The sequence below is a fragment of the Thamnophis sirtalis genome, unplaced genomic scaffold (genome assembly GCF_051295495.1).
Source record: "Thamnophis sirtalis isolate CommonGarterSnake01/CBP01778 unplaced genomic scaffold, rThaSir2_p1.2 scaffold_2, whole genome shotgun sequence".
Classification (NCBI taxonomy): Eukaryota; Metazoa; Chordata; class Lepidosauria; order Squamata; family Natricidae; genus Thamnophis; species Thamnophis sirtalis.
In genome coordinates, this window is record NW_028261382.1 from 59,334,587 (window position 1) to 59,362,238 (window position 27,652).

Here is a 27,652-nt window from a genome sequence, read left to right on the forward strand (position 1 = left end):
TTGTCTTCTGCTAAGCCAAAGGTGTTTATTCCCCAGGGACTATTTTTAGTATCTGGGTAGCAGAAGACTTTTTCACTTCTGTTTTTCTTCCCAAGTGGCTTGGAAGCATTAGAAATAGCCTTCACGTCTGAGCTCCACTAGCAGCTGTGAGCCTTAAAAAAAAAAAAAATCCTTGCCATTTGTAATCCTCTGTTTTATTTCCGGGAAGACCAAAGATGAAAACTGTCCTTGGCATCTCTTTGGTTCTGCTGCCATCTTCAGGATCTCTCCAGAATAGGAAAAAATTGGAGATGAGCATCTAATACTATTCAGAACCATCAGATGGAGATGTGAACCAAGCTTTCAAGAAACTGCATTCAGTTTTGGTCGATGTCAAAAAGATGTTGAGACTCTAGAAAGAGTGCAGAGAAGAGCAACAAAGATGATTAGGGGACTGGAGACTAAAACTTATGAAGATGAATTGCAGGAACTGGGTATGTCTAGTTTATTGAAAAGAAGGACTAGGGGAGACATGATAGCAGTCTTCCAATATCTCAGGGGTTGCCACAAAGAAGAGGGAGTCAAGGTATTCTCCAAAGCACTTGAGTGTAAAACAAGAAGCAATGGGTGAAAACTAATCAAGGAGAGAAGCAACTTAGAATTTAGGAGGAATTTCCTGACAGTGAGAACAATTAATCAGTGGAACAGAAGTTGACTCCAGAAGTTGTGAATGCCCCAACCCTGGAAGTCTTTAAGAAGATGTTGAATAACCATTTGTCTGGAATGGTATAGGGTTTCCTGCCTAGGCAGGGGGTTGGACTAGAAGACCTCCAAGGTACCTTCCAAGTCTGCTATTGTATTGTTTAAACTGTTTGCTGCTTCATATCAATAGGAGGACTAGAAGGAGAACGATTAGGGCGACGTGACAGCAGTCTTCCAATATCTTGGGGGCTACTACGAGGAAGAAGGAGTCAGCCTATTCTTCAAAGCACCTGAAAGCAGAACAAAAAGCAATGGATGGAAACTAAGCTGGGAGCTAAGCGTCAATGTTCGCTGTTAACAGCGTTGCTAAAAATAAAAAAAGCACTTCCCCCCAGAACACCTAGACATAAGGACAGTTTTCCCCCATTGCAATCACTCTGCTTAACAACTAATTTCCACAATACTGTCAAATAATTTGCTAAGACTGTATTACTATTATTCTTCTCTTCCTTACTAGTATCTATCTCTTTCCATTTATGACTATAACCATGTTCCTTCTATCTTTCAATTTCTATTGTTTTTATTTGTTTCCTAATACAATGTGATAGCCTATTAGTAAGCTATGACTATCCCTAAGTGGTGTATCTTTTTATTCTTGATGAATGTATTTTATTCTCCTTATCTACACTGAGATTATACGCACAAAGGCAAATTCCTTCTGTGTCCAATCCAGTGGTGGGTTCCGGATCCCATTGTAATGGGGCCCGGCGTGCACCACATGAACGGGCACAGTGCGTGAGCCCGTGCATGCATACGTACCTCTTGTGACGCCTCCGGGAGGCTCCAGCTGCTCAGCAGAGCATCGCAAGAGGCGCCGTGTGCTCCGTGCGCGGAAACCCCAAAGAGTTCAAATATAGGTAAGGAGCTCGGGCAGGTCAGCGGGCCCTCCAGAGCACCATACCAGAACAGTACCCGGTGCTCTGGGTAGGCACCGGTACGCCCTTACCAAGGCATACCGCCTGCAACTGGTCCAATCACACTTGGCCAAAAAAGAATTCTATTCGATTCGATTCGATTCGATTCTTATTCTTATTCTATTCTATTCTATTCTTATTCTTATTCTTATTCTTATTCTTATTCTTATTCTTATTCTTATTCTTATTCTTATTCTATTCTATTCTTATTCTTATTCTATTCTATTCTATTCTATTCTTATTCTATTCTTATTCTATTCTTATTCTATTCTTATTCTATTCTATTCTTATTCTTATTCTTATTCTTATTCTTATTCTTATTCTTATTCTATTCTATTCTTATTCTATTCTATTCTTATTCATTCTATTCCATTCTATATTCTATTCTATTCTATTCTATTCTATATTCTATTATATATTCTATTCTTATTCATTCTATTCTAATTCATTCTATTCTATATTCTATTCTATTATATATTCTATTCTATTATATATTCTATTCTTATTCATTCTATTTTATTATTCATTCTATTCTTATTCATTCTATTATATTCTATATTCTGTTCTATTCTTATTCATTCCATTCTAATTTATATTATATTACATTCTTATTCATTCTATTCTATTCTATACGCTGTTCTATTCTTATTCATTCTATTCTATTGCTATTGCTATTATATTAAACTCAACTCTACTCTACTCTACTCTACTCTACTCTACTCTTCTATGTTCCAACCCCACATCAGTTGATTAAATCCAAATCCCAAATGAGATGCAGTCATCTTCATTGTCTGATCCATGGACTAGTCTCTATGCTTGTTGTGATGCTTCAGTCCCTTCTAACACAACAAAGCATTCCATAATTGTTCTTCAGTGATCAAGACATCAATAATATATGTCTCACCAGAGAGAGAGAAGCAGCCAGAATGACAAGCAGCCAACCAAATTAGGGGGAGAAGCATTCAATCTCAATATCTCAGGAGCCATTCAAGTAGCATCTCATTAACATGAAGGAGGAGTTTTTCTTCTCCACCAAAACAAGCAAGATGGATATAAAAGACAAGGACACACAATATCCTCTCCATGGTGGATCTCTTTACTGTTCTTCTGGGTCACCAAACTTCATCAATATGGCCTGGGCTCTTTTCCTTAGTCTCTTGGTAGTGTGGAGTGAAGGTGAGATCATGTTACATGGAATTTCTCCCCAAGGACCACAACTCATGATCGGAACGCTTGTGAAACTTTTCTCTTTTCTTCTTCTAGGAGCAACTTCGCAAAGTCTGGTGTCTCAACCTCCGTCAGCCTCAGTGTCCCCAGGAAACACGGTGAAACTCGCCTGCACCTTGGGCAGTAGCATCAGTATTGGAAGCTACAGGATACGTTGGTACCAGCAGAAGACTTCAGGTCCTCCACGTTTTCTCTTGCAGTTCCACACAGATTCTGACAAGGGACAAGGTTCTGGAGTTCCTTCTAGATTCTCTGGTTCCAAAGAAACCTCCACCAATGCTGGTTATTTAACCGTTTCTGGAGTTCTGGCTGAAGACGAGGCTGATTATTACTGTGCTATCTGGCACAGCAGCACGTTTCACAGTGATATCTTCTAATGAAGAAGTGAGACAAAAGCCTCCCGTCTCTACAGCTGGTAGCTTCTAAAAAGCAAAATCTCACCATGGGTTTTTCCTTCTTCAGCTTCAGAGCTACCTCCAGCAACTAAAAGTTTTTCTGTTCGATTTTCTAATTCAGTTCTTACCCTTTCTTACATTTTCTCATATTATCAGCTGCCCAGAATCGCTGTTATCAGTGAGATGGCTGGCATAGAAATGTAATGAATAAGTAAAATAACAGAATAATAGAATTCGAGGAGACCTTGGAGGTCTTCTAGTCCAACCCCCTGCTCATGCAGAAGGCCCTATACTTACAACATTGTGGACAAATGGCTATCCAACATCTTCTTAAAAGCCTCCAGTGTTGGGGCATTCACAACTTCTGGAGGCAAACTGTTCCACTGATTAATTGTTCTCACGGTTGGGAAATTCCTCCTTAGTTCTAGGTTGGTTCTCTCCTTGATTAGTTTCCACCCATTGCTTCTTGTCTTGTTTTGGAGAATAGGATTGTTAGGAATATAATTCTGATGGTTGGGTTGGCAATATATAAATCATATAGCAATGCTTTACTTGTTTCTTTAAATCATACTGTAAAATGTGATTGGTTGCTGTATTCTTCAATCGGCCATTAGAGGGAGCCAGAATGACTGTTAGCTCTCTATTTGTTAGATGCTGGGCTGATCTGATCTCAGTGTTTTTGGAAGCTGGAAGTGCCATGAGCTGAACTGATTATATGATACTGGACTATGTTATTTGGATTATCCCTTAACTGAAAGACATTGATGACTGACTGTCTTATCCGTGTATGACTTGGACTGTTTACTCGACTCTGATACCTCTATTACCACAAAAATAAAAGCCTCCTTAAACTGCAATGTCTCTGTATGCTGGTTTATGTGTTCTCCAACAATACTCTCACAATGCTTCTCTGAACGTACTCGCTCTCCCAACGGGGAGCTTACCTAACAACAACCCAAGGAAATCTTGAGTGAATAATGAATGCCCCAACCTTGCTTCCATTCTGGATGCAGCAAACAGGATTCAGTTTGATCAACTTGTAGAACAACACCTGAATAACCACTGCATCCTATCTCCATGGAGACCCCTTGATGCAAGGAAATAAATAACCATCACCTGCATGAATGATCCCCTATGTTGAGGGACATGAACCAATCAGAAGTCAGGAAAGCAAGAGGAGGAGTATGCAAATGGATCCTGGGTGGGGGGAAGAGAAGGGCCCTAAATAAAAGGCACAGATTTGAGCAGAGGCAGAAGTTACATCAACCCGAGAACTCAAAATGTTGGGAGTGTCACTCGTTGTCCTTCTGGGGATCTGGTGCACAGGTGAGTGAAGGACCAGGCAGTAAGAAAACCTTCCCAAGTGATGACCCCAAGAACACAAACTTAGACCATTATTCTTTCCCCAGGATCCAGTTCTCAGCCTACAGTGATTCAGGAATCCTCCATGTCACCTTCCCAAGGACAGACGGTCAAACTCTCTTGTTCCCTGAGCAGTGGACAAGTAACATCTTATTCCCAATCATGGTACCAACAAAAAGAAGGAGGTCCTCCCACATTCCTTTATTGTTACTACAGCAGTGCAACTGCCGGCTCTGGTGATCTCAGCCGCTTCTCTGCCTCCAAGGAAAGCAGCCAAAATAAATGGTATTTGACCATCCGGGATGTCCAGCCAGGAGACGAGGCTGATTATTACTGTGCTGTGTGGTATGGTGCTAGTAGTGCGTTCCACAGTGTTTCAAACTAAGGAGGAACTGAGGCAAAACCTCCGAGAGAAAAAAGAGCAACAGCGTTCAAGAGTCCTTTGGGTGATCTCAAATCTTCAAGCAACATCCCTTTTCTCTCCAGTTGAGACAGAAGATTCCTCTTCTTTATGAGTAGCAGAAAGAGGCTGTCCTTCATGTCATGGTTGAGTCAAATAATCCTTCCATGAACCCTACACATTACTCATGGAGAATTCCACAAGCTATGAGTTCTGAAGGCCTTCCCTCCCTCAACACAAAATGAGGTTCTCTCCAGCTAAGCTACCTAGATAGCACAACGCTCCTTTCAGACAGAAGTTGGACCCATAGAAGGATTATCGTCCCTTTTCTTTCAAGCTTTCTGCATCTCTCAGTGGGGATTGCTGCAGTGACTTATGATTCGCAAGAAGGCTCCAAGAAGAAGCTTAAAGGAAATTCTCAAAGATTTCTCCCAGTGAAGCTGGCTGGTTCATGATGAGTAACAGACAGAGATAACAGAACAACAGTCGGAAGGGACCTTGGAGGTCTTCTAGTCCAGTGGTCCCCAACCTTTTTATCGCTGCGGACCAGTCAACGTTTGATAATTTTATCGCAGCCTGCTGAGGGGGGGGGGGGACATTATTATTTATTATTATTATTATTTATAAAATTTATATGCTGCCCAATCCCGAAGGACTCCAGGTGGCTTACAAAAAAGAGAAGAAGAAAAAGACACATAACGAACACATAACAAGAAAAAAAAACGGTTTAAAATCACAACACCACATACATTCATTCTAATCGGGGCTGGACCTCAACAGTGAGGTCAACAGCCCCAGGCATGCTGGAACAGCCAGGTTTTTACAGCTTTCCTGAAGGCCATGAGAGTGGGTATGGTCCAGATCTCTGGGGGTAGCTGATTCCAAAGAGTCGGAGCAGCCACAGAGAAGGCTCTCCTCCAGGGGCCCACCAGCCGACACTGTCTGGCTGACAGCATCTGAAGGAGGCCCAATCTGTGGGATTTACTGGCCGCTGGGAGGTATGTGGCAGTAGGCGGTCTCAAAGGTACGCTGGCCCTAAGCCATGTAGGGCTTTAAAGGTAATAACCAACACCTTGAATTGCGTCCGGAGACCAATTGGTAGCCAATGCAGCTCGCGGAGGACAGGTGTAATGTGGGTGTACCTCAGTGCACCCAATATCACTCTCATATCTCTCTAACTCTCTAACTGCAGTCTCCGAACGCTATTCAAGGGTAGCCCCATTGATTGTTTATATTTTAGATTGTTTTGATTTAATAATTTTAATTTGATTGTATTTAAACATGACTTCAAAATAAAATATGTACCGTGCCGTTTAAAACCCATTCCAGCTCCCTCTCCCCACCCGTCCGCACATCATCAAGATGAAGACCGAGAGAAGGAATTCTGGAAGTTGTAGTCCACAAGTCTTAAAACTGTCAAGTTTGAAAACCCCTGGGGATTTTTTCTAAAGGGTTAGGGTTGCAAGTGTCTTCTAACTTGACAGCTTTAAGACTTGCGTGCTTCAAATGCCAGAATTTCTGAGCCAACATTTTGGTTGCTAAGCAAGAGCGTTGTTAAGTGAGTTCCACCACATTTTACAAATTGGCCATGCCCACCCAGTCACATGACTGCCAAGCCACTCCCACCCTGTCACATGACTGCCAAGCCACTCCCACCCTGTCACATGGCCAGCAAGCCACTCCCACAAAGCAGGCCACAACTACAGAAAAGGTTCTTAAAAATTTTGAAAAACACAATTCAACTCAACCCATAGCAGGATCATTGCCATTCTTCTTTCAAGCTTTCCAAACCCCAGTGTGGAGATGACTGCAGCCTTCTGCAGCATGAGATTCACTGACACCTCCATGTGCGAGAAGAAACATAAAGGAAGTTCTAAGATGCTTTGGAAATCTTTTAACACAAAGAAAGGTATTAAGCTTCAGACTTCATTTTAGTATAATTCCTCCTGCACATCGAACAGAGATGCCAAAAAGTTTTCTGTTTTGTGCCCCCAAACCACTTTCTGCCTAGACATGAACAAGGGGGCATGTTCCTTTAATGGAATATTCAAGTATTTAGCCATTTTTTTAAAAAAAGATGCAAGTTCGAGAACCATCATGAACCAATCAGAAGTCAGGAAAGCAAGAGGAGGAGCAGAGTATGCAAATGGCTCCTGGGTGGGGGGAAGGGAAGTCCCCAATAAAAGGCATTTACATTTAAGCAGAGGCAGAAGTTACATCAACCCAAGAACTCAAAATGTTGGGAGTGTCACTCATTGTCCTTCTGGGGATCTGGTGCACAGGTGAGTGAAGGACCAGTCAGTACAAGAACCTTCCCAAGTAAGGACCCCAAGAACACAAACTTAGACCATTATTCTTTCCCCAGGATCCAGTTCTCAACCTACAGTGATTCAGGAATCCTCCATGTCACCTTCCCAAGGACAGACGGTTAAACTCTCTTGTTCCCTGAGCAGCGGACAAGTAAAATCTTATGACCAATCATGGTACCAACAAAAAGAAGGAGGTCCTCCCACATTCCTTTATCATTACTACAGCAGTGCAACTGCCGGCTCTGGTGATCTCAGCCGCTTCTCTGCCTCCAAGGAAAGCAGCCAAAATAAATGGTATTTGACCATCCGGGATGTCCAGCCAGGAGATGAGGCTGATTATTACTGTGCTGTGTGGTATGGTGCTAGTAGTGCGTTCCACAGTGTTACAAACTAAGGAGGAACTGAGACAAAAACCTCCAAGAGAAGAAAGAGCAACAGCATTCAAGAGTCTTTTGAGTGATCTCAAATCTTCAAGCAACATCCCTTTTCTCTCAAGTTGAGACAGAAGATTCCTCTTCTTTATGAGTAGCAGAAAGAGGCTGTCCTTCATGTCATGGTTGAGTCAAATAATCCTTCCATGAACCCTACACATTACTCATGGAGAACTCCACAAGTTATGAATTCTGAAGGCCTTCCCTCCCTCAACACAAAATGAGGTTCTCTCCAGCTAAGCTACATAGGTAGCACAACGCTCCTTTCAGACAGAAGTTGGACCCATAGAAGGATTATCGTCCCTTTTCTTTCAAGCTTTCTGCATCTCTCAGTGGGGATTGCTGCAGTGACTTATGATTCGCAAGAAGGCTCCAAGAAGAAGCTTAAAGGAAATTCTCAAAGATTCCTCGCTTAAAATATATTTAACACAAATGAAGAGTTATAAGAAAAAAAGGCAAGAGTTGAACCTTCATTTCTGGTCTAATTTCTTCTTCATGGTGGCCAGATTCCCCAAAGACGTCCACTGTGTTCCCCAAATCATTGATTCCTCCCTAGATATCTACTTTTAATGGGATATTTAGTCCTTCAAGGAAAGATTCGTGTTTGGCTGATTTTCTCCACTCTTGGATCACCTGCAGGACATCTTCCACATTATTCCACAGTCTTTAACAAACCCATTAAACATTTTCACAGTTCATTGTGACATAAGATTTCTGGAATCCAGAAGGATCACTACTGTCCTTGAAGCCCAAGTTCTTAACTCAGAACATTGACGTTATGAACTTTATTTTCACACCGCCACCTGAGACCAATGACCTGATACATCCATCTATACACAGGCTTGTACATGGATGATCCTAAAAAAGCTAAGCGGGGTCAGAGATGGTCAAAGCTTGAATGGGACATGACTACGGGCTCTTATTTGTGTAGCCCAGGATCACAGCATCGCTCTGATAACTTCAGGCAAGGAAATTCAGAAGCATCACCTGTCTGAAAGTTCCCCTTTGATGGGCCAATGAAAAGTCAGGAGAGCAGGAGGAGGAGCTAGGCATGCAAATGATTCTGCAAGCAAGGAGGGTTGATTTAAGGAACCCCCGATAAAGTTCACTTGCATTGACACAGGGTCTCGATCTCCGGCAGCTCAAGGATTTCTCAACATGTTGGGAGCATCTCTCATTGTCCTTCTTGGGATCTGGTGCACAGGTGAGTGAAGGACCACCAGGTCAAGGATCTTTCCCAAAGAACATGAACTTAGCACTTTTCTCTTTCCCCAGCATCCAGTTCTCAGCCTACAGTGATTCAGGAATCCTCCATGTCACCTTCCCGAGGAGAGACGGTCAAAATCTCTTGTTCCCCAGGCAGTGGACAAGTAACATCTTATGAGCAATCATGGTATCAACAAAAAGAAGGAGGTCCTCCCAGACTCCTTTATGGTTACAACAACAGTGCAACCGCCACCTCTGGGGACCTCAGCCGCTTCTCTGCCTCCAAGGAAAGCAACCAAAATAAATGGTATTTGACCATCAGGGGCGTCCTGGCTGAAGATGAGGCTGATTATTACTGTGGTGCATGGCATCACCCTAGTAGTGTGTTCCACAGTGATACAAGCCTATGAGGAACTGAAACAAAAACCTCTGCTGCAAGGAGGAGCAGCAGCTGCAGAGTCACAAGGCTGTGAAAAAAAAACCATAAAGGAAGTTGTAAAAGAAGTTTTAACAGTCATTAACAGGAAGCAAAGTGTTCGAAGAGAAAACTCCAAGACTTGAATCTTCATTTGAACATCGTCCCAAAAGACGTCCCACTTTGTGCCCCAAACCAGCCAGAAGATGGGGCTGATTATTACCGTGCTGATTGCCATTATCTTGCTCATGCGTTCCACAGTGATACAAACCCAGGAGGAACTGAGACCAAAACCTACTTGAGAGACCGCCTGCTGCCAATTACCTCCACTAGACCTATTAGATCCCACAGATTAGGCCTCCTCCGAATTCCATCCGCCGGCCAATGCCGGCTGGCAACTACCTGGAGGAGAGCCTTCTCTGTGGCTGCTCCGACCCTCTGGAACGAGCTCCCCGTGGAGATTCGAACCCTCACCACCCTCCAGGCCTTCCGCAAAGCCCTTAAAACCTGGCTGTTCCGACAGGCCTGGGGCTAAAGAGCTTTTGCCCCCGCCCCCTCGAATGGTATGGTTGTTGTGTGCTTTGAAATTGTGTATTGTTTTGTTCGTCTTTTTTATCCCTTATCTGTATCCCCTTCCCTGACTTGGATTGTGAGCCGCCCTGAGTCCCTTCGGGGAAAAGGGCGGCATATAAATGCAATAAATTCAATTCAATTCAATTCAACCTCAAATGCAAGAGCAAGAGTCCTTTTGGTGACTTCACCTCTTCAAGCAACACCTGTTTTCTCACAAATTGAGACAGAAGGTTCAATGAGGCTGGCCTCTGAGTAGCAGAAAGAGGCTGTCCTTCATGTCATGGTTGACTGAAACCATTTGAACCTTCCAAACAGAAGCTTCAGTAAAGCTGGCTGGTTCATGATGAGTAGCAGACAGAGATAACAGAACAACAGTCGGAAGGGACCTTGGAGGTCTTCCAGCCCAGTGGTCCCCAACATTTTTATCGCCGCGGACCGGTCAACGTTTGATAATTTTATCACACCCTGCTGGGGGGGGGACATTATTATTTAATATTATTATTATTATTTATAAAATTTATATGCCGCCCAATCCCGAAGGACTCCAGGCGGCTTACAAAAAAGAGGGGAAAAAAGACACATAATGAACACATAGTGAGAAAAAAAAACGGTTTAAAATCGCAACACCACATACATTCATTCTAATCGGGGCTGGACCTCAACAGTGAGGTCAACAGCCCCAAGCCTGCTGGAACAGCCAGGTTTTTACAGCTTTCCTGAAGGACATGAGAGTGGGTATGGTCCGGATCTCCGGGGGTAGCTGGTTCCAAAGGGTCAGAGCAGCCACAGAGAAGGCTCTCCTCCGAGGGCCCACCAGCCGACACTGTCTGGCTATGGCATCTGAAGGAGGCCCAATCTTTGGGATCTTACTGGCCGCTGGGAGGTATGTGGCAGTAGGTGGTCTCGAAAGTACGCTGGTCCTAAGCCATGTAGGGCTTTAAAGGTAATAACCAACACCTTGAATTGCGTCCGGAGACCAATTGGTAGCCAGTGGAGCTCGCGGAGGACAGGTGTAACGTGGGTGTACCTCGGTGCACCCAATATCACTCGCGCGGCCACATTCTGGACTAAGTGCAGTCTCCGAACGCTTTTCAAGGGTAGCCCCATTGATTGTTTATATTTTAGATTGTTTTGATTTAATAATTTTAATTTGATTGTATTTAAACATGCCTTCAAAATAAAATACAGTTACACCCAAAAAATGAATATAAAGTGATTTAACATTCTAACTCACTAGAACCCTAAATCAATGTGAACCCTGAGCTTGTTTCTTTGCAATGAGACGGTTCCATCTGGAGGTAATAGGAGACAATGACACCCGAAGTGTGTTGCTTGTGTCCAGTTTATTCCGTTGTTTTGTTTTGGTTGCTGTCACTGCTGAAAACCCCACTTCACACAGATAGGATGTCGGAAATGGGAATAGGGATTTACGGTAAGTGCTGTGGTTGCAATCTCAGGGTATTCCGCCATGACTAAATAAATAAGTAAATAAATAAGAAATAGATGAAATAACAGAAAGGCTGAATATAGCTGACCCTGAATAAATTGAGGAGAGGGAGAATTGCTTGCCACTCTCTTCTTCCAGGATGGTTTTTTTTGAGATGCCAAGGAAGATTTGAGGGTAGTGACTGGCCCAAACCACCCACCTTGCGTCCATGCCAGGTGTAGAAAACAGGATCCAAGCTAATCCACTCCTAGGGCAATAACAAACCAAAATCCTCTACTAACGTTCAGGAGACACCTTCATGCAAGAAAATAAGTAAGCATCGCCTGCACGAAGGGGCCCCTCGATTGGGACACATGAACCAATGAGAAGTCAGGAAAGGAGGAGGTGGAGCAAACCATGCAAATAAGCCCTGGGGGAAAAACAGGGTTGATGTAAGAAGCCCCCCAATAAAAGGTACTTGTGTTAACACAGGATCTCCATCATCAGAAGCCCAAGAAGGTCTGCAAAATGTTGGGAGCGTCTCTCATTGTCCTTCTGGGGATCTGGTGCACATGTGAGTGAAAGACCACCCAGTACGAGAACCTTCCCAAGTAAGGACCCCAAGAACACAAACTTACACCATTATTCTTTTCCCAGGATGCAGTTCCAATCCTACAGTGATTCAGGAATCCTCCATGTCACCTTCCCCAGGACAGACGGTCAAACTCTCTTGTTCCCTGAGCAGTGGACAAGTAACAAATTATGACCAATCCTGGTATCGACAGAAAGAAGGAGGTCCTCCCACATTCCTTTATCGTTACTACAGCAGTGCAACTGCCGGCTCTGGTGATCTCAGCCGCTTCTCTGCCTCCAAGGAAAGCAGCCAAAATAAATGGTATTTGACCATCAGGGACATTCAGGTAGAAGACGAGGCTGTTTATTACTGTGGTGTGTGGTATGGTGCTAGCAGTGCGTTCCACAGTGATACAAGCCTATGAGGAACTGAGACAAAAACCTCCAAATCAAGAAGAAGAAGAGCCAAAGGTGATGGTAAATCTACTCCCTTGAAGCAGCGCAGTGTGAGACTCATGGGTTTTGCTGTCCTTAGAGAATGGCTTGGTGTTTTCCTGTGGTTTGAGCTTCAAACGTTCAGCTTCAAAAAAGTTCAGCTTCAAAAGTTATGTGGTTTCACAGTAGTAGACACTCAGGAAAATCTCATGTATCTCAGGGGAGTTCATAATTTCACACTGCTGTGATCCTGTTGTTTTCTGTTCCTTTCATTGAAGAAAGAAAGAAAGAAAGAAAGAAAGAAAGAAAGAAAGAAAGAAAGAAAGAAAGAAAGAAAGAAGGGAGGGAGGGAGGGAGGGAGGGAGGGAGGGAAGGAGGGAGGTCTTGCAATGCCAGCTTTCAAATTATTTAATATTTTAATTTCAATATGTAGAGGAAGCTGTTTCATAGGTAGATAGGTTGATGGGTTGATAAATGATGGAAGATGAGAGTGAAACACAGAGACAGAGAGAGATGATGATGATGATGATGATGATGATGATGATGATGATGATGATGATGATGATGATGATGATGGATGGATGAGAGCAAGAGAGAGACAGAGAGAGACAGAGAGACAGAGGATGGATAGATGGATGGATGGATGAATGAATGGATGGATGGATGGATGGATGGATGGATGGATGGATGGATGGATGGATTCCTTGAAGAATTTCGTCAGCCTACTCAATTTTCTGCAATTCAAAAATGAGAAAAATCAGACCTTTTTTATTACCGAATACTGTCCAGTTTATCAAAATCATTTTATAGGACACACCTCCACAGGCTCCCAAGAAATCCATCCTTTACCTACAAATATCTTTGTACGATACTATACAATTCGATAGTAATTTCCTTTATTTGAGGGACGTGGTGGCTCAGTGGCTAAGATGCTGAGCTTGTCAATCAGAAAGATTTGGTGGGAAGGTAACAGCGTTCTGTACACCTTCAGCATTTGGTTATGCCAGCCATATGACCACGGAAAAGTCTTCGGACAACGCTGGCTCTTCAACTTTGAAATGGAGATGTGCACTGCCCCCTAGAGTTGGGAACAACTAGCACATATATTCGAGGGGAACCTTTACCTTCATTCTTTATTTATTTTAAAAATTATATTGATAAGGTGGTCATATTAGCTATATATATTCACAAATGTTCATTTCATGATTTCCACTTTGGACTATATATAGTCACAAATGTTTATTTGATGGGTTTTTCCTTTAAAAAGATCTTTTCTGTTTTCTTCTGCTAAGCCAAAGGTGTTTATTCCCCAGGGACTATTTTTAGTATCTGGGTAGCAGAAGACTTTTTCACTTCCGTTTTTCTTCCCAAGTGGCTTATGAGCATTAGAAATAGCCTTCACGTCTGAGCTCCACTAGCAGCTGTGAGCCTTAAAAAAAAAATCCTTGCCATTTGTAATCCTCTGTTTTATTTGGGGGAAGACCAAAGATGAAAACTGTCCTTGTCATCTCTTTGGTTCTGCTGCCATCTTCAGGATTTTTCCAGCACAGGAAAAAATTTGAGATGAGCATGTAATACTATTCAGAACCATCAGATGGAGATGTGAACCAAGCTTTCAAGAAACTGCATTCAGTTTTGGTCCATGTCAAAAAGATGTTGAGACTCTAGAAAGAGTGCAGAGAAGAGCAACAAAGATGATTAGGGGACTGGAGACTAAAACATATGAAGATCAATTGCATTACCTAGGTATGTCTAGTTTATTGAAAAGAAGGACTAGGGGAGACATGATAGCAGTGTTCCAATATCTCAGGGGCTGCCACAAAGAAGAGGGAGTCAAGCTATTCTCCCAAACCCCAAAAGGCAGGACAAGAAGCAATGGGTGGAAACTAATCAAGGAGAGAAGCAACTTAGAACTGAGGAGAAATTTCCTGACAGTGAGAACAATTAATCAGTGGAACAGAAGTTGACTCCAGAAGTTGTAAATGCCCCAACCCTGGAAGTCTTTAAGAAGATGTTGGATAGCCATTTGTCTGAAACTGTATAGGGTTTCCTGCCTAGCCAGGGGGTTGGACTAGAAGACCTCCAAGGTCCCTTCCAAGTCTGCTATTGTATTGTTTAAACTGTTTGCGGCTTCATATACCTAGGAGGACTAGAAGAAGGACAATTGGGGTGACATGACAGCAGTCTTCCAATATCTTGGGGGCTACTACGAGGAATTTGAATTTGAATTTGAATTTACTTTATTTGTATGCCGCCCTTTTCCCTGAAAGGGACTCAGGGCGGCTCACAATTCAAGGGAGGGGAAAAACAAACAAAGTTACAGAATATAAAGACCATACACAGTTAAAAAACACAACAATCATACCATTCGAAGTGGGGCTGCAAGTCTTTAGCCCCAGGCCTTTCGGAACAGCCAGGTTTTAAGGGCTATGCGGAAGGCCTGGAGGGTGGTGGGGGTACGAATCTCCACGGGGAGTTCGTTCCACAGGGTCGGAGCAGCCACAGAGAAGGCCCTCCTCCGGGTAGTCCCCAGTTGGCACTGGGCGGCTGATGGGATTCGGAGGAGGCCTACTCTGTGGGATCTTATTGGTCTAGTGGAGGTAATTGGCAGTAGGCGGTCTCTCAAGTACCCAGATCCAATACCATGAAGGGCTTTGTAGGTGACAACTAGCACCTTGAAGCGAATCCGGAGATCAACAGGCAGCCAGTGCAGCTCACGGAGGATAGGTGTTACGTGGATCAATCGAGGCGCACTCACAATCGCTCGCGCGGCTGCATTCTGGACAAGCTGAAGTCGCCGAATACTCTTCAAGGACAGCCCCATGTAGAGCACGTTGCAGTACTCCAGCCTAGAGGTCACAAGGGCACGAGTGACTGTTGTGAGAGCCTCCCAGTTCAGGTAGGGACGTATTCCATCCGCCAGTCAGTGCCGAAAGGCGACCACCCGGAGGAGAGCCTTCTCAGTTGCTGCTCCGACGCTATGGAACAATCTCCCCGTGGAGATTCGTACCCTGACCACAGTCCAGGCCTTCCGTACAGCACTCAAGATCTGGCTAGCCCGTCAGGCCTGGGGATAAACTTTCTTGCCCCTCCCGAATGCTGAGTGAATGTTGTGTTTTAGTACTTTTTAGTTATCTCACATTTTTTTTCTGTATTTTGTCTTTCACTCCCCTTCCCTACTATTGTAAGCTGCCCTGAGTCCCCTCAGGGAAAAGGGCGGCCTATAAATGCTAAATAAATTAAAAAAAAAAAAACTGGTGCACCAGGCGAACCTGGGCAAATGCCCCCCTGGTCACAGCTGACAAATGGTGTTCAAAAGTCAGCTTTGGGGCCAGGAGGACTCCCAAGTTGCGGACCCTATCTGAGGGGCGTACTATTTGACCCCCCAGCCTGAGAGATGGAACACTTGGCCAATTAGTAGGAGGGAAGCACAGCAGCCACTCGGTCTTATCTGGATTGAGTACAAGCTTGTTAACCCCCATCCAGTCCCTAACAGCCTCGAGGCCCTGGCTCATCACGTCCATCGCTTCATTGAGTTGGCACGGGGCGGACAGATACAGCTGTGTATCGTCCGCATACTGGTGGTATTTTATCCCGTGCCGTCGAATGATCTCACCCAGCGGTTTCATGTAGATATTAAAAAGGAGGGGGGACAGGACCGAACCCTGCGGCACCCCATACATTAGGGGCCTAGGGGGTTGATTTCTGCCCTCCAACTAACACCGACTGCGACCTGTCCGAGAGGTAAGAGGAGAACCACCGTAAGACAGTGCCTCCCACCCCCACCTCCCGCAGTCGTCGCAGAAGGATAACATGGTCGATGGTATCGAAAGCCGCAGAGAGGTCAAGGAGTACTAGGATGGAGGCATGACCTTCATCCCTGGCTCTCCAGAGATCATTGATCAACGCGACCAAAGCGGTTTCCATGCTGTAGCCAGGCCTGAAAGCCGACTGGAAGGGATCTAGATAACTGGTTTCCTCCAAGGACCGCTGGAGCTGAAAGGCCACCACCTTCTCAACAACCTTCTCCACAAAGGGGAGGTTGGAGACTGGACGATAGTTGTTTAGGATGGCTGGATCCAAAGATGGTTTCTTCCCCCCGCCTTTAATGTGGGGGGAAAGACCCCCTCCCGAAGGGAGGCGGCAACAACCGCCTGGATCCAGCCCCGTGTCACCTCCCTGCTGTTAACAACCAGCCAGGAGGGGCATGGGTCCAGTACACATGTGGAGGCACTTACAGCTCTCATGGCCTTCTCCACGTCCTCAGGGGTAACAGCCTGAAAATCAATCCAGTGATGTCCTACCAGATTATCCCTTGGTGCCTCAGCTGGTTCTGCGGGATTGGAGTCCAGGTCCGTCCGAAACCGAGCAACTTTGTCCGTGAGGAATTGGACGTAGTCCTCAGCTCTGCCCTGCAAAGGATCGCTCGTATCCCTCCTATTTAGGAGGGAACGGGTTACCCTGAACAAGGCGGCTGGGCGCGACTCAGCGGAAGCAATCAGAGAGGCAATGTATGTTCTTTTTGACGTCCTAATTGCCCGGATGTAGACTCTGATGCTGGATGTTAAAAGTGCTCGGTCCGACTCGGATTTTCTGGATCTCCATTGGTGCTCTAGGTGTCTCTTTCGGCGCTTCATCTCCCGGAGTTCCTCAGTAAACCAAGGGGCCCTCCTGGATCCACTGCCTCGGAGCGGCGGTAAAGGCGCAATCCGGTTAAGAGCCTCTGTCGCTGCTGAATTCCAAGCAGCAGCCAGAGTCTCCACCGGACTGTGGGCGAGAGTATCAGGAATGACCCCAAGCTCCATCTGAAAACCTGACGGGTCCATAAGTCGCCTGGGGCAGAACCACCTGGTCGGTTCCTCCTCCCTACAGTAGGGGTTTGGTCTTCAATAGTCAAGCCTCAGTAGGTAGTGGTCTGACCATGACAGGGGTAAGATCTCACTACCCCTCAGACCAAGATCACAAGTCCACTGCTCCGAGAGAAATACGAGGTCGAGCATGTGACCCGCCGAGTGAGTTGGACCCCGGATTACTTGGGTCAAGCCCATGGCTGTCATGGAAGCCATGAACTCCTGCGCTCCATCAGAGTATTCACCGAGCGAAGGCAAATTGAAATCCCCCAGAACCATAAGCCTGGGGAACTCAATTGCCAGCTTGGCTACCGACTCGAGGAGCGAGGGGAGGGCTGCTGCAACGCTGTTGGGAGGCAGGTACGTTAACAGCAAGCCCACTTGACCCTTGAGGTCCAACTTCACCAGCAGGGACTCACACCCGACAAGCTCCGGAGCAGGGATCCTACGAAGTACTAGAGACTCTCAGATAACAATGGCCACACCCCCACCCCTTCTCTGAGCTCGCGGCTGATGGACCACCTGAAAGCCCTCTGGGCACATCTCTACGAGGGGGACTCCTCCCTCCGGGCCCAGCCAGGTTTCAGTAATACATGCCAGGTCTGCCCTCTCATCTAAAATTAAGTCCCGAACGAGAGGAGCCTTATGAACTACAGACCTGGCATTTAGCGACAGCAGCCTGAGACCTGGGTCCTGATTACTCACGCCATCTGGCCTTGGAGTGGGACTCATAGGGCCGGAAGGAGGGATTTCTGTAACGTAGCGAGCCCTCCTTCCCCGGTAATGGCCAGCCCTAAAGTCCCCGCCATATCTGCCCCTCCCTGTTAAGACCGTAATGCTCTGGCCCACTCCCATGTCCGTAGTTCCACCAACCACCCCATGGCCCCCGCGTTCCTCGACAGGCCCTCCAAATCAAACACACTCATTCGTTCAATAACCTTGTTTTCCTCCAAGTAATCCAGTCTTTCATCCATGACAGTGCCGCTGCTTGATAATATATTTCCCAGTTTGGGAGTCCGAACCGTCCTCTAATTCTTGTAATCCAGTAGGATTTTTATGTTAATTCTTTTTTTTTTCCCGTGCCATATAAATTTCGCTATTATTTTATTAAGAGTTTCAAAATATTTTTTCTCTAACTTTATCGGCATTGTTTGAAATAAAAACAGCAATCTTGGAAATATATTTATTTAATTGTGGCTATTTTACACTTTAAGGATAATTGTAGATTTTTCCACATCTTCGAGTCTAACTCGATTTGTCTCCTTCCCATTTTTATGGCCTGTTTGTTCTGAGTGAACCGTTGAATCCCAGGGTTGGGATTCAACCGGTTCAGACCAGTTCGGGTGAACGAGATGTTAATTTTAATCTCCAGTGCTGGGGCATTCACAACTTCTGGAGGCAAACTGTTCCACTGATTAATTGTTCTCACGGTTAGGAAATTGCTCCTTAGTTTTAGATTGGTTCTCTCCTTGATTAGTTTCCACCCATTGCTTCTTATCTTGTCTTCAAGTGTTTTGGAGAATAGGATTGTTAGGAATATAATTCTAACAGTTGGGTTGGCAATATATAAATCATATAGCAATGCTATACTTCTTTCTTTAAATCATACTGTAAAATGTGATTGGTTGCTGTTTTCCTCAATCGGCCATAAGAGGGAGTCATAATGACTGTTAGCTCTCTGTTTGTTAGATGCTGGGCTGATCTGATCTGAGTGTTGTGGAAGCTGGCTGTTAGAAAGTGCCGTGAGCTATTGTAAGTTTTGCAATTGTTAGCAAACTTTGTGTACCGGACTGATTATATGATACTGGACTATGTTATTTGGATTATCCCTTAACTGAAAGACATTGATGACTGACTGTCTTATCCGTGTATGACTCGGACTGTTTGATGGACTCTGATATCTCTATTTCCACAAAAGTAAAAGCCTACTTAAACTGCAGTGTCTCTGTATGCTGGTTTGTGTGTTCTCCAACAACACTCTCACAACACTTCGCTGAACGTACTTGCTCTCCCAACGGGGAGCTTACCTAACAAGGATGACCTCCTCTTCTTTGTGGCAGGTCCTTAGATATAGGAACAAGTATTAAATTAATAATTCATCAATAATTCCTCCCCCAGAAATTCCTTGGTTACATCACAACCTTGTGATAACCTCAGCAATCCTCCACCCAAAATAGTTTTGAATAATATGAGGTGTCTTTGGTGCTTTCTATGCTTTGTTGTTTTCTTGAAGATGCTTCAAGGAAGGATGTGGTGGCTCAGTGCCTAAGAGGCTGAGCTTGTCGATCAGAAAGGTCAGCAGTTCGATGGTTTGAATCCTAGCACCACATAACAGAGTGATCTTCCGTTACTTGTCCCAGCTTCTGCCAACCTAGTAGTTCGAAAGCACATAAAAATGCAAGTAGAAAAATAGGGACCCCTTTGGTGGGAAGGGAATAGCATTCCGTGTGCCTTCGGAATTCAGTCATGCTGGCCACATTACTACTGAGACGTCTTTGGACAGCACTGGCTCTTCAGCTTTGAAACAGAGATGAGCACCATCCCCTAGAGTCAGGAACGACTAGCACATATGTGCAAGGGGAACCTTTTCCTTTTTACCTGGTGCTTTCTGGGCTTTGTGGTTTTCTTGAAGATGCTTCATTACCCATATTAAGTATCATCATCAGTGCTTGGGGAGGGGGGGACCTGATTCTGTTACTTAGTTTGGGTAATGAAATAACTACAAGAAAACAATCCAGTTCAGAGAGCACCAAGGACCCCTTATTTCAACCCTGAGTTACAAATATGTTTCTTTATTTGAACAATAGCTCAAGGCCCAAAGAAGAGATTGATAAAGAGAAAATGCTGTACATTTTCAGCCTTTACATCTAAAAAATGTGACTTAAAAACAGGTGGACATTGTTATTCATTGGATCCTGTTTCAGTCTCAACATAGATAAGGGAAGTTTGAAAATATCTACTTAAACACATTTTGCAAACTTCTGTTGATCATTTTGCCCTCACATGTGATGAAAACAAACACATAAAATCCAGAAGTCAAACTTGCAAAAAAAAAATATAGATAAGGAACAAGATACCAAGCATCATAAATAAGTTAAACCTTTTATCATAGTTAACAAATCATGTATTTACTATTTGGTTTTTTTAAAGGCTTCTTAAAAATGTGAAGAACTCTGGACAATGGCACAATGAAGACATATCCTACAACAATGTTTGATTGAACTGGATGAAGACTGTTAGAAATAAAAGGAAGGAACATGCAGGTGGTATAGTTGATCAAAGTTAAAACACGGTACATTTATCCTATGTTTGTTGAGCCACCAAACTGTATCAAGACGTTTTGAGTGAGCTTCATTCTCTATATTCTTTGAGGTTAGATAGTTAGTTAGTTTATTGGGCTTCCATTCCCTTGCAAACAAAATAAATTCTCAGTAATTCATATACAATAGAGGTAAATAATCTGTCCATGAGAATCAGACAGTGTATAAATGTAACAAATCATTATAATATAACAAAACAAAACCTTTGATAAAGGAAAATGTCACCGTATAACACATTCAATCCAACTGACATTCTTTATTTAAAACATAAATAAATACATAAGGGAGAAAGCAGCCAGATTGGCTTGTATATAGTCACAAATGTTGATTTGATTAGTTTTTCTTTTAAGATCTTTTTTTCTTTTTCTTTTCATTCTTTCTTTCTTTCCTTCCTTCTTTCTTTCTTTGTTGTTGTTTTTTCTAACAAAAAGGTGTTTATTCCCCCCTGTGGCCATTTTTAGCATCTGTGTAACAAAAGACATTCTCACTTCTGTTTTTCTTCTTAAGTGACTTGTGAGCATCAGAAACAGTTAGTAACGGTCTTCACATCTCAGTTCTACTGGCAGACAAGCCTTTTTCAAATCCTCCGTTTTGTTTGGCAGAGGAAGACAGAAAACCAAGCTGCCTTTCACATCTCTTTGGTTCTACTGCCATCTTCAGGATTTTAGGAGTGTCAATTGGTTGCAAAAAAGACAGCGGGAAATTTAAGATGTGCATGCGACACCATTCAGTACCACCAGAGGGGGATGAGACCCAAGATATGAGCATGCTTTGACGCCCAGATTATGACTGAAAAACAATAGAAAAACCTAATTTTGCCAGCAGATGGTGAAATAGGTCAAGAAGACACCAACTCAAGATGTTCAGTGCCCAAGAAGCTGCTTAAATAACGATGTAGAACAACAGTTCTACAGAGCAAGGGTCTCCAACCTTGGCAACTTTAAGACTTCTGGACCTCAACTGCAGAGTTGAAGTCCACAAGTCTTAAAGTTGCCAAGGTTGGAGACCCCTGTTGCAGAGGAATTACTGGTTCTCTCATTTGTAGTTCTATAACTGTCTGGTTTGATACAACCACCAAATAGTTCAGGGTTTTTAATTTAGCTCTTTTCATGGTTGTTACATTGGCATCCTTCAGTCTCAAAAGACTGTGGTATCGTGCTCTGGAAAGAAGTCAAACCTGGAGTGTGTCCTCTCCAGAGCACGAGGCCTGGGTAGATTAATATGGAGGATAGACTGTTACCCAAGCAGCAGATCCCCGCTCTCCACCTCGCTGAAATGGTCCAATGGAACGGCAGAGCCAATACAATGGGTTCCAGCTGCGTCAAAGGAGTTACCAGAACATGGCTGTACACAGTCACGAACTGCTTCCGGGACTCCGGCTCTGGATTTTGCCTCAAGATTGACTCCTGAAGCTTTTTCCAATAGTGGATAGAGCCACAAGGCAGTGGAGGTTTGTAATCAGAGTTTCCCTTCTCCTAGAAGATGATCCTGCCGTTTTATCTGCCATTGGGGTGTAGAGCCCTCTTCTGCCTTCAAAACCCTTGACCGTCTTCTCCTGTAACCCTGGAAAGGGGCCCTTACGAGGGGCTCCCAGCCGGGCCAGCTGGACCAAGGTTTTTTAAGGAGGTGTTACTCCTCCATCACTCCCCCTTTGTCCTGGCTTGTGACAGGCAGAGCCTGGCTTCCCAAACGTTGGGCCCAGGATGGCGGGTTTCTTTTCACCTTAGTTTAACATTAACCACCAAAATCTCAGTTTAAGTAGAAACCAATCAATGTTTTGAAAGGAAATTATATTCCAAATCTAATCACTGGCGTTTCCCTACTACTGAACTTTTGGTGTGGTGTTTAAGTGAGAACTGTGTTTATTTATTTATGCTTTAACAATTTACTGAAAGTTACACATTTCTTTTTTCTGAAGTGTGTTGTGTTGTTCTTTGGGAACTATTGTTGTTCCAGGGAAATGTAGGGGTGAAATCAACTTATCTTTGCTACCGATTCACAAATGTGAGTGCACCTTCCGCAGACACGCAGGACCTTCTGCGCATGCGCAAAGCATCAAAAATAGGATGTGATGACGTCCAGGTGGGTGGGTGGAGCCTGACGCCGCCACCGCTACCGGTTCGCCCAAACCAGATAGAACTGGCTGCATTTCACCACTGAATTTGTTTGTTCGTTTGTTTGTATGTATGTATGTATGCACAGTAGCAAAAAACAAGATGGCAGTGCCTATGGCATTGCCAATAGAACTGGTTCAGGTGTGTGGGTGGCCAAGTTACTACCTACTCGGCTGAACCAGTTCGAACCGGTAGGAACCCACCTGTCAGCATTCCAAATATCATCCAGAATTAAATAGCAATAGCAGTAGACTTATATACCGCTTCATAGGGCTTTCAGCCCTCTCTAAGCGGTTTACAGAGAGTCAGCATATTGCCCCCAACAATCTGGGTCCTCATTTTACCCACCTCGGAAGGATGGAAGGCTGAGTCAACCCTGAGCCGGTGAGATTTGAACCGCTGAACTGCTGATCTAGCAGTAGCCTGCAGTGCTGCATTTAACCACTGCGCCACCTTGGCTCAAATCAGAGTCCAAGGCATAGCTTCCATCAAAGTTCCAATTTAATAAGAGAGACATGTTGGTACAATCTGTGGAAACCCCGAATCTGAAAGCTTCCTGGGGTTCCCACCCAGTTAAAAGTTCAAGATCTTGTCCCCACACCCAAAAGTCCATCACACGGTCCAATCTTCCTCTGCCACGCTGGCATTTCCACCCATCTAGTTCCGGTCAGGTGCAGAGGTGTGGAGACAAAGGATGACCTTGGGCTTCTAGAAAGGAATGTTTTATTTTGACAACAACACATTCTACAATTCTACTCCTTACTATTCCCCCTCCAAATTCCCCACTAATGAAACAGCATAGTAAAATGAGAGAGAGTATGGCAGGCCAAAGATCCTAAAAGGAATATGACTGCAGGCCTGACACCACTGTTGGTATGTACGTATGTATAAATTCACCAAAGAGAGAAGCAACCTGGAATTAAGGAATTAAGGAGACATTTCTAACAGTGAGGACAATTAACCAGTGGAATAGCTTGCCTTCAGAAATCGTGGGCGCTCCATCATTGGAGGTTTTGAAGAAGAGACTAGATAGTCACTTATCTGAAATGGTATAGATTCTCCTGTTTCAGCAGGGGGTAGACCAGAAGACCTCAAAGGTCCCTTCCAGTTCTATTCTATGCTATTCTATTCTAATTATTAATATATAACATCTTAATCAAATTGTTGTAAATATTAGCAAATGTATTATTATTATTATTATTATTATTATTATTATTATTATTATTATTATTATTATACAATTGTATCACAGCAGCCAGTTGTTTTGCCGGATTTGGCATTGGTTACTAGTCGGGCCCCACCCAGGGGCCTAGGACGTCATAACGTATTTTCGTAATATGCGTGCAGATCCAAGCAGTGCGGCTTTTTGCATTTGATTGATGGTGATTTTGTCAATTTTTAACTGTTTCAAATGTAATTCCAGTGCTTTTGGAATAGCACCCAGTGTGCCAATTACCACTGGAATTACCACTGCTGCTTTGTGCCATAGTCGTTGAATTTCAATTTTTAAGTTCTGATATTTTGCGATTTTTTCATGTTCCTTCTCGGTGACCCTGCTATCACCTGGTATTGCGATGTCTATGATTGTGACCTTATTTTTCTCAACCAGTGTGATGTCTGGTGTATTCTGCGCCAGTATTTTGTCCGTTTGTATACGGAAATCCCACAAGATCTTGACCATCAGATTTTCGGTGACTTTTTCAGGCTGATGTTCCCACCAGTTTGTTGCTGTTTTAATATAATTTTTGCACAAATTCCAATGGATCATTTGTGCTACTGAATTGTGCAGCAATTTATAATCAGTCTGCACATTTTTTACAGCAGCTGAGTATGTGATCAACAGTTTCATCAGCTTCTTTGCAAAGTCTGCATTTGGCATCATCAGAGGATTTTTCGATTTTGGCTTTAATGGCATTTGTGCGGATAGCTTGTTCTTGCGCAGCCAGGATTAGTGACTCTGTTTCTTTCTTTAATGTACCTGTTGTTAACCATAACCAAGTTTGTTCACTGTCCACTTTATCTTTTATTTTTTCCAGAAATTGGCCATGCAGTGCTTTGTTCTGCCAACTCTCCATTCTTGATTTTATCACATCTTTTCTATATTCTTGTTTCGTCTGTTGGGCCTTCAGTAGTTTTTTGTTCTTTACTTCAATTAATAGATGTTCTTGACTTTCTTTTAAATAATCAGCCAGTGCATGTTTTTCTTCTTCAACTGTTTGCTTCACTTGTAATAATCCTCTGCCACCTGATTTTTGGGGCAGGTGTAGTCTATCATTATCACCACGTGGATGTAAACTGTAGTGCATTGTCATTAGTTTCCTGGTTTTTCAGTCCAAAATGTCCAAATCAGCTTGTGTCCAGTTAACTATACCAGCTGTGTATCTTATAACTGGTATTGCCCAGGTATTTATGGCCTTGATTGTATTTCCACCATTCAATTTAGATTTCAAAATTTTCTTAACTCTGTTGGTGTACTCTCGCCTGACAATAGTTTTTACTTCTCCATGCTTGATGTTATCCAACTGCAGAATGCCTAAGTATTTGTAGGCTTCATTTTCGTTGCATTTAATTAGTTGGCCATTGGGCATTTCAATTCCTTCACATGCAGTGATTTTGCCCCTTTTTATGGATACAGTGGTGCATTTTTCCATGCCAAACTGCATTGAAATATCGGTGCTGAATACTCAGACTGTGTTTTTGAATGATTGAATTTCTATTACTGACTTTCCATAGAGTTTCAAATCATCCATATATGGTAAATGCGAAATTTTTTCAGCTTCTTTGGCTGTTTGGTAGCCTAATTTCATTTTTTTTTTAAGATTACTGATAGTGGGATCATTGCGATGATGAAGAGAAGAGGTGAAAGTGAATCACCCTGGAAAATTCCTCGCTTTATATTAACCATTCCGTAGATCTCATTCCCTACTGCCAACTCAATTTTCCATTGTTTCATCACCTTTTCAGTAAAGGATGTAATATTTTTGCTAATGCCAGTTGTTTCTAAGCATTTTATGATGCAATTATGTGGCAGTGAGTCAAATGCCTTTTTGTAATCAATCCAGACCATATTCAAGTTCATTTTTCTGTTCTTACAATTTTCTAATATCATTTTATCAATTAGGAGCTGATCTTTTGTACCCCTGCTCCTTTTTTGTTGCCTTTTTGCTCTACTGGCAAGATGTTGTTTGTTTCCAAATAATCCACCATGTTATCTGCAATAATGCCTGTGAGATTATTATTATTATTATTATTATTATTATTATTGTTGTTGTTGTTGTTGTTGTTGTTGCTATTATTATTATTTATAAATTTTATATGTCGCCCAATCCCAAAGGACTCCGGGTGGCTTACAAAAAAGAGGGGGGAAAAGACACATAACGAACACATAACGAGGGGAAAAAACGGTTTAAAATCGCAACACCACATACATTCATTCTAATCTGGGCTGGACCTCAACAGTGAGATCAATAGCCCCAGGCCTGCCGGAATAGCCAGGTTTTTACAGCTTTCCTGAAGGCCATGAGAGTGGGTATGGTCCAGATCTCTGGGGGTAGCTGATTCCAAAGAGTCGGAGCAGCCACAGAGAAGGCTCTCCTCCGGGGGCCCACCAGCCGACACTGTCTGGCTGATGGCATCTGAAGGAGGCCCAATCTGTGGGATCTTACTGGCCGCTGGGAGGTATGTGGCAGTAGGCGGTCTCGAAGGTACGCTGGCCCTAAGCCATGTAGGGCTTTAAAGGTAATAACGAACACCTTGAATTGTTTCTGGAGACCAATTGGTAGCCAGTGCAGCTCGCGGAGGACAGGTGTAACGTGGGTGTACCTTGGTGCACCCAATATCGCTCACACGGCCGCATTCTGGACTAACTGCAGTCTCCGAATGCTTTTCAAGGGTAGCCCCATGTAGAGCGCATTGCAATAATCCAACCTTGAGGTGACAAGGGCATGAGTAACCGTTTGAAGTGCTTCCCGATCAAAATAGGGCCGCAATTGGTGCACCAGATGAACCTGGGCAAAGCCCCCCCCCCGGTCACAGCCGATAGATGATGTTCCAGTTTCAGCTGCAAATCCAGGAGGACCCTCAAATTGCGGACCCTCTCTGAGGGGCGTAAATTTTCACCCCCCAGGGTTAAGGATGGACTGTCTAAGCTGTCCTTCAGGGGCAGCATCCAAAGCCACTCAGTCTTATCTGGATTGAGCACAAGTTTGTTCACCCCCATCCAGATCCTAACAGCCTCCAGGCATCAGCACATCACGTCCGCCGCTACACTGAGCTGGCATGGGGCAGAAAGATACAGTTGAGTATCATCTGCGTATTGATGGTACTTTACCCCATGCTGTCGCATGATCTCACCCAGCGGCTTCATGTAGATGTTAAATAGGAGGGGGGACAAGACCGAACCCTGTGGCACACCACATTTGAGGGGCCTAGGGGTCGATCTTTGACCAACACCAACTGCAACCTGTCAAAGAGGTAAGAGGAGAACCACCGTAAAACGGTGCCTCTCACTCCCACCTCCCCTAGGTGTCGCAGAAGGATACCATGGTCGATGGTATCGAAGGCCGCTGAGAGGTCAAGAAGCACCAGGATAGAGGAATGTCCTCTATCCCTGGCCCACCAGAGATCATCGGTCAGGGTGACCAAAGCGGTTTCTGTGCTGTACCCAGGCCTGAAACCAGACTGAAAGGAGTCTAGATAATCCGTTTAATTCAAGGTCCGTTGGAGTTGAAGCGCCACCACCTTCTCAACAACCTTCCCCAAAAAAGGAAGGTTGGAGACAGGACGATCATTTTTCAAAATAGCTGGGTCCAGGGAAGGCTTCTTGAGGAGGGGTCTTACCACTGCTTCCTTTAATGGTTGCAGGAAAGACCCCTCCTGCAAAGATGCGTTAGTAATCATCTGGAGCCAGCCTCGTGTCACCTCTCTGCTGGTCAAAACCAGCCAGGAAGGGCACGGGTCCA

General features: G+C 44.0%; 1 protein-coding gene and 1 gene segment (V, D, J or C); both read left to right on the plus strand.

Moving 5' to 3' along the window:
• LOC106552091 (immunoglobulin lambda-1 light chain-like) overlaps positions 1-27,652 on the plus strand; it is a 140,351-nt gene that overhangs the window by 95,005 nt on the left and 17,694 nt on the right. The gene's annotated exons all lie outside the window — the stretch shown is intronic.
• LOC106556236 (immunoglobulin lambda variable 5-39-like) overlaps positions 2,756-27,652 on the plus strand; it is a 69,078-nt gene continuing 44,181 nt past the window's right edge. The window contains 2 exon segments of the V gene segment in view: positions 2,756-2,831; positions 2,919-3,237. Of these exon segments, the coding sequence occupies positions 2,786-2,831; positions 2,919-3,237 (365 nt within the window).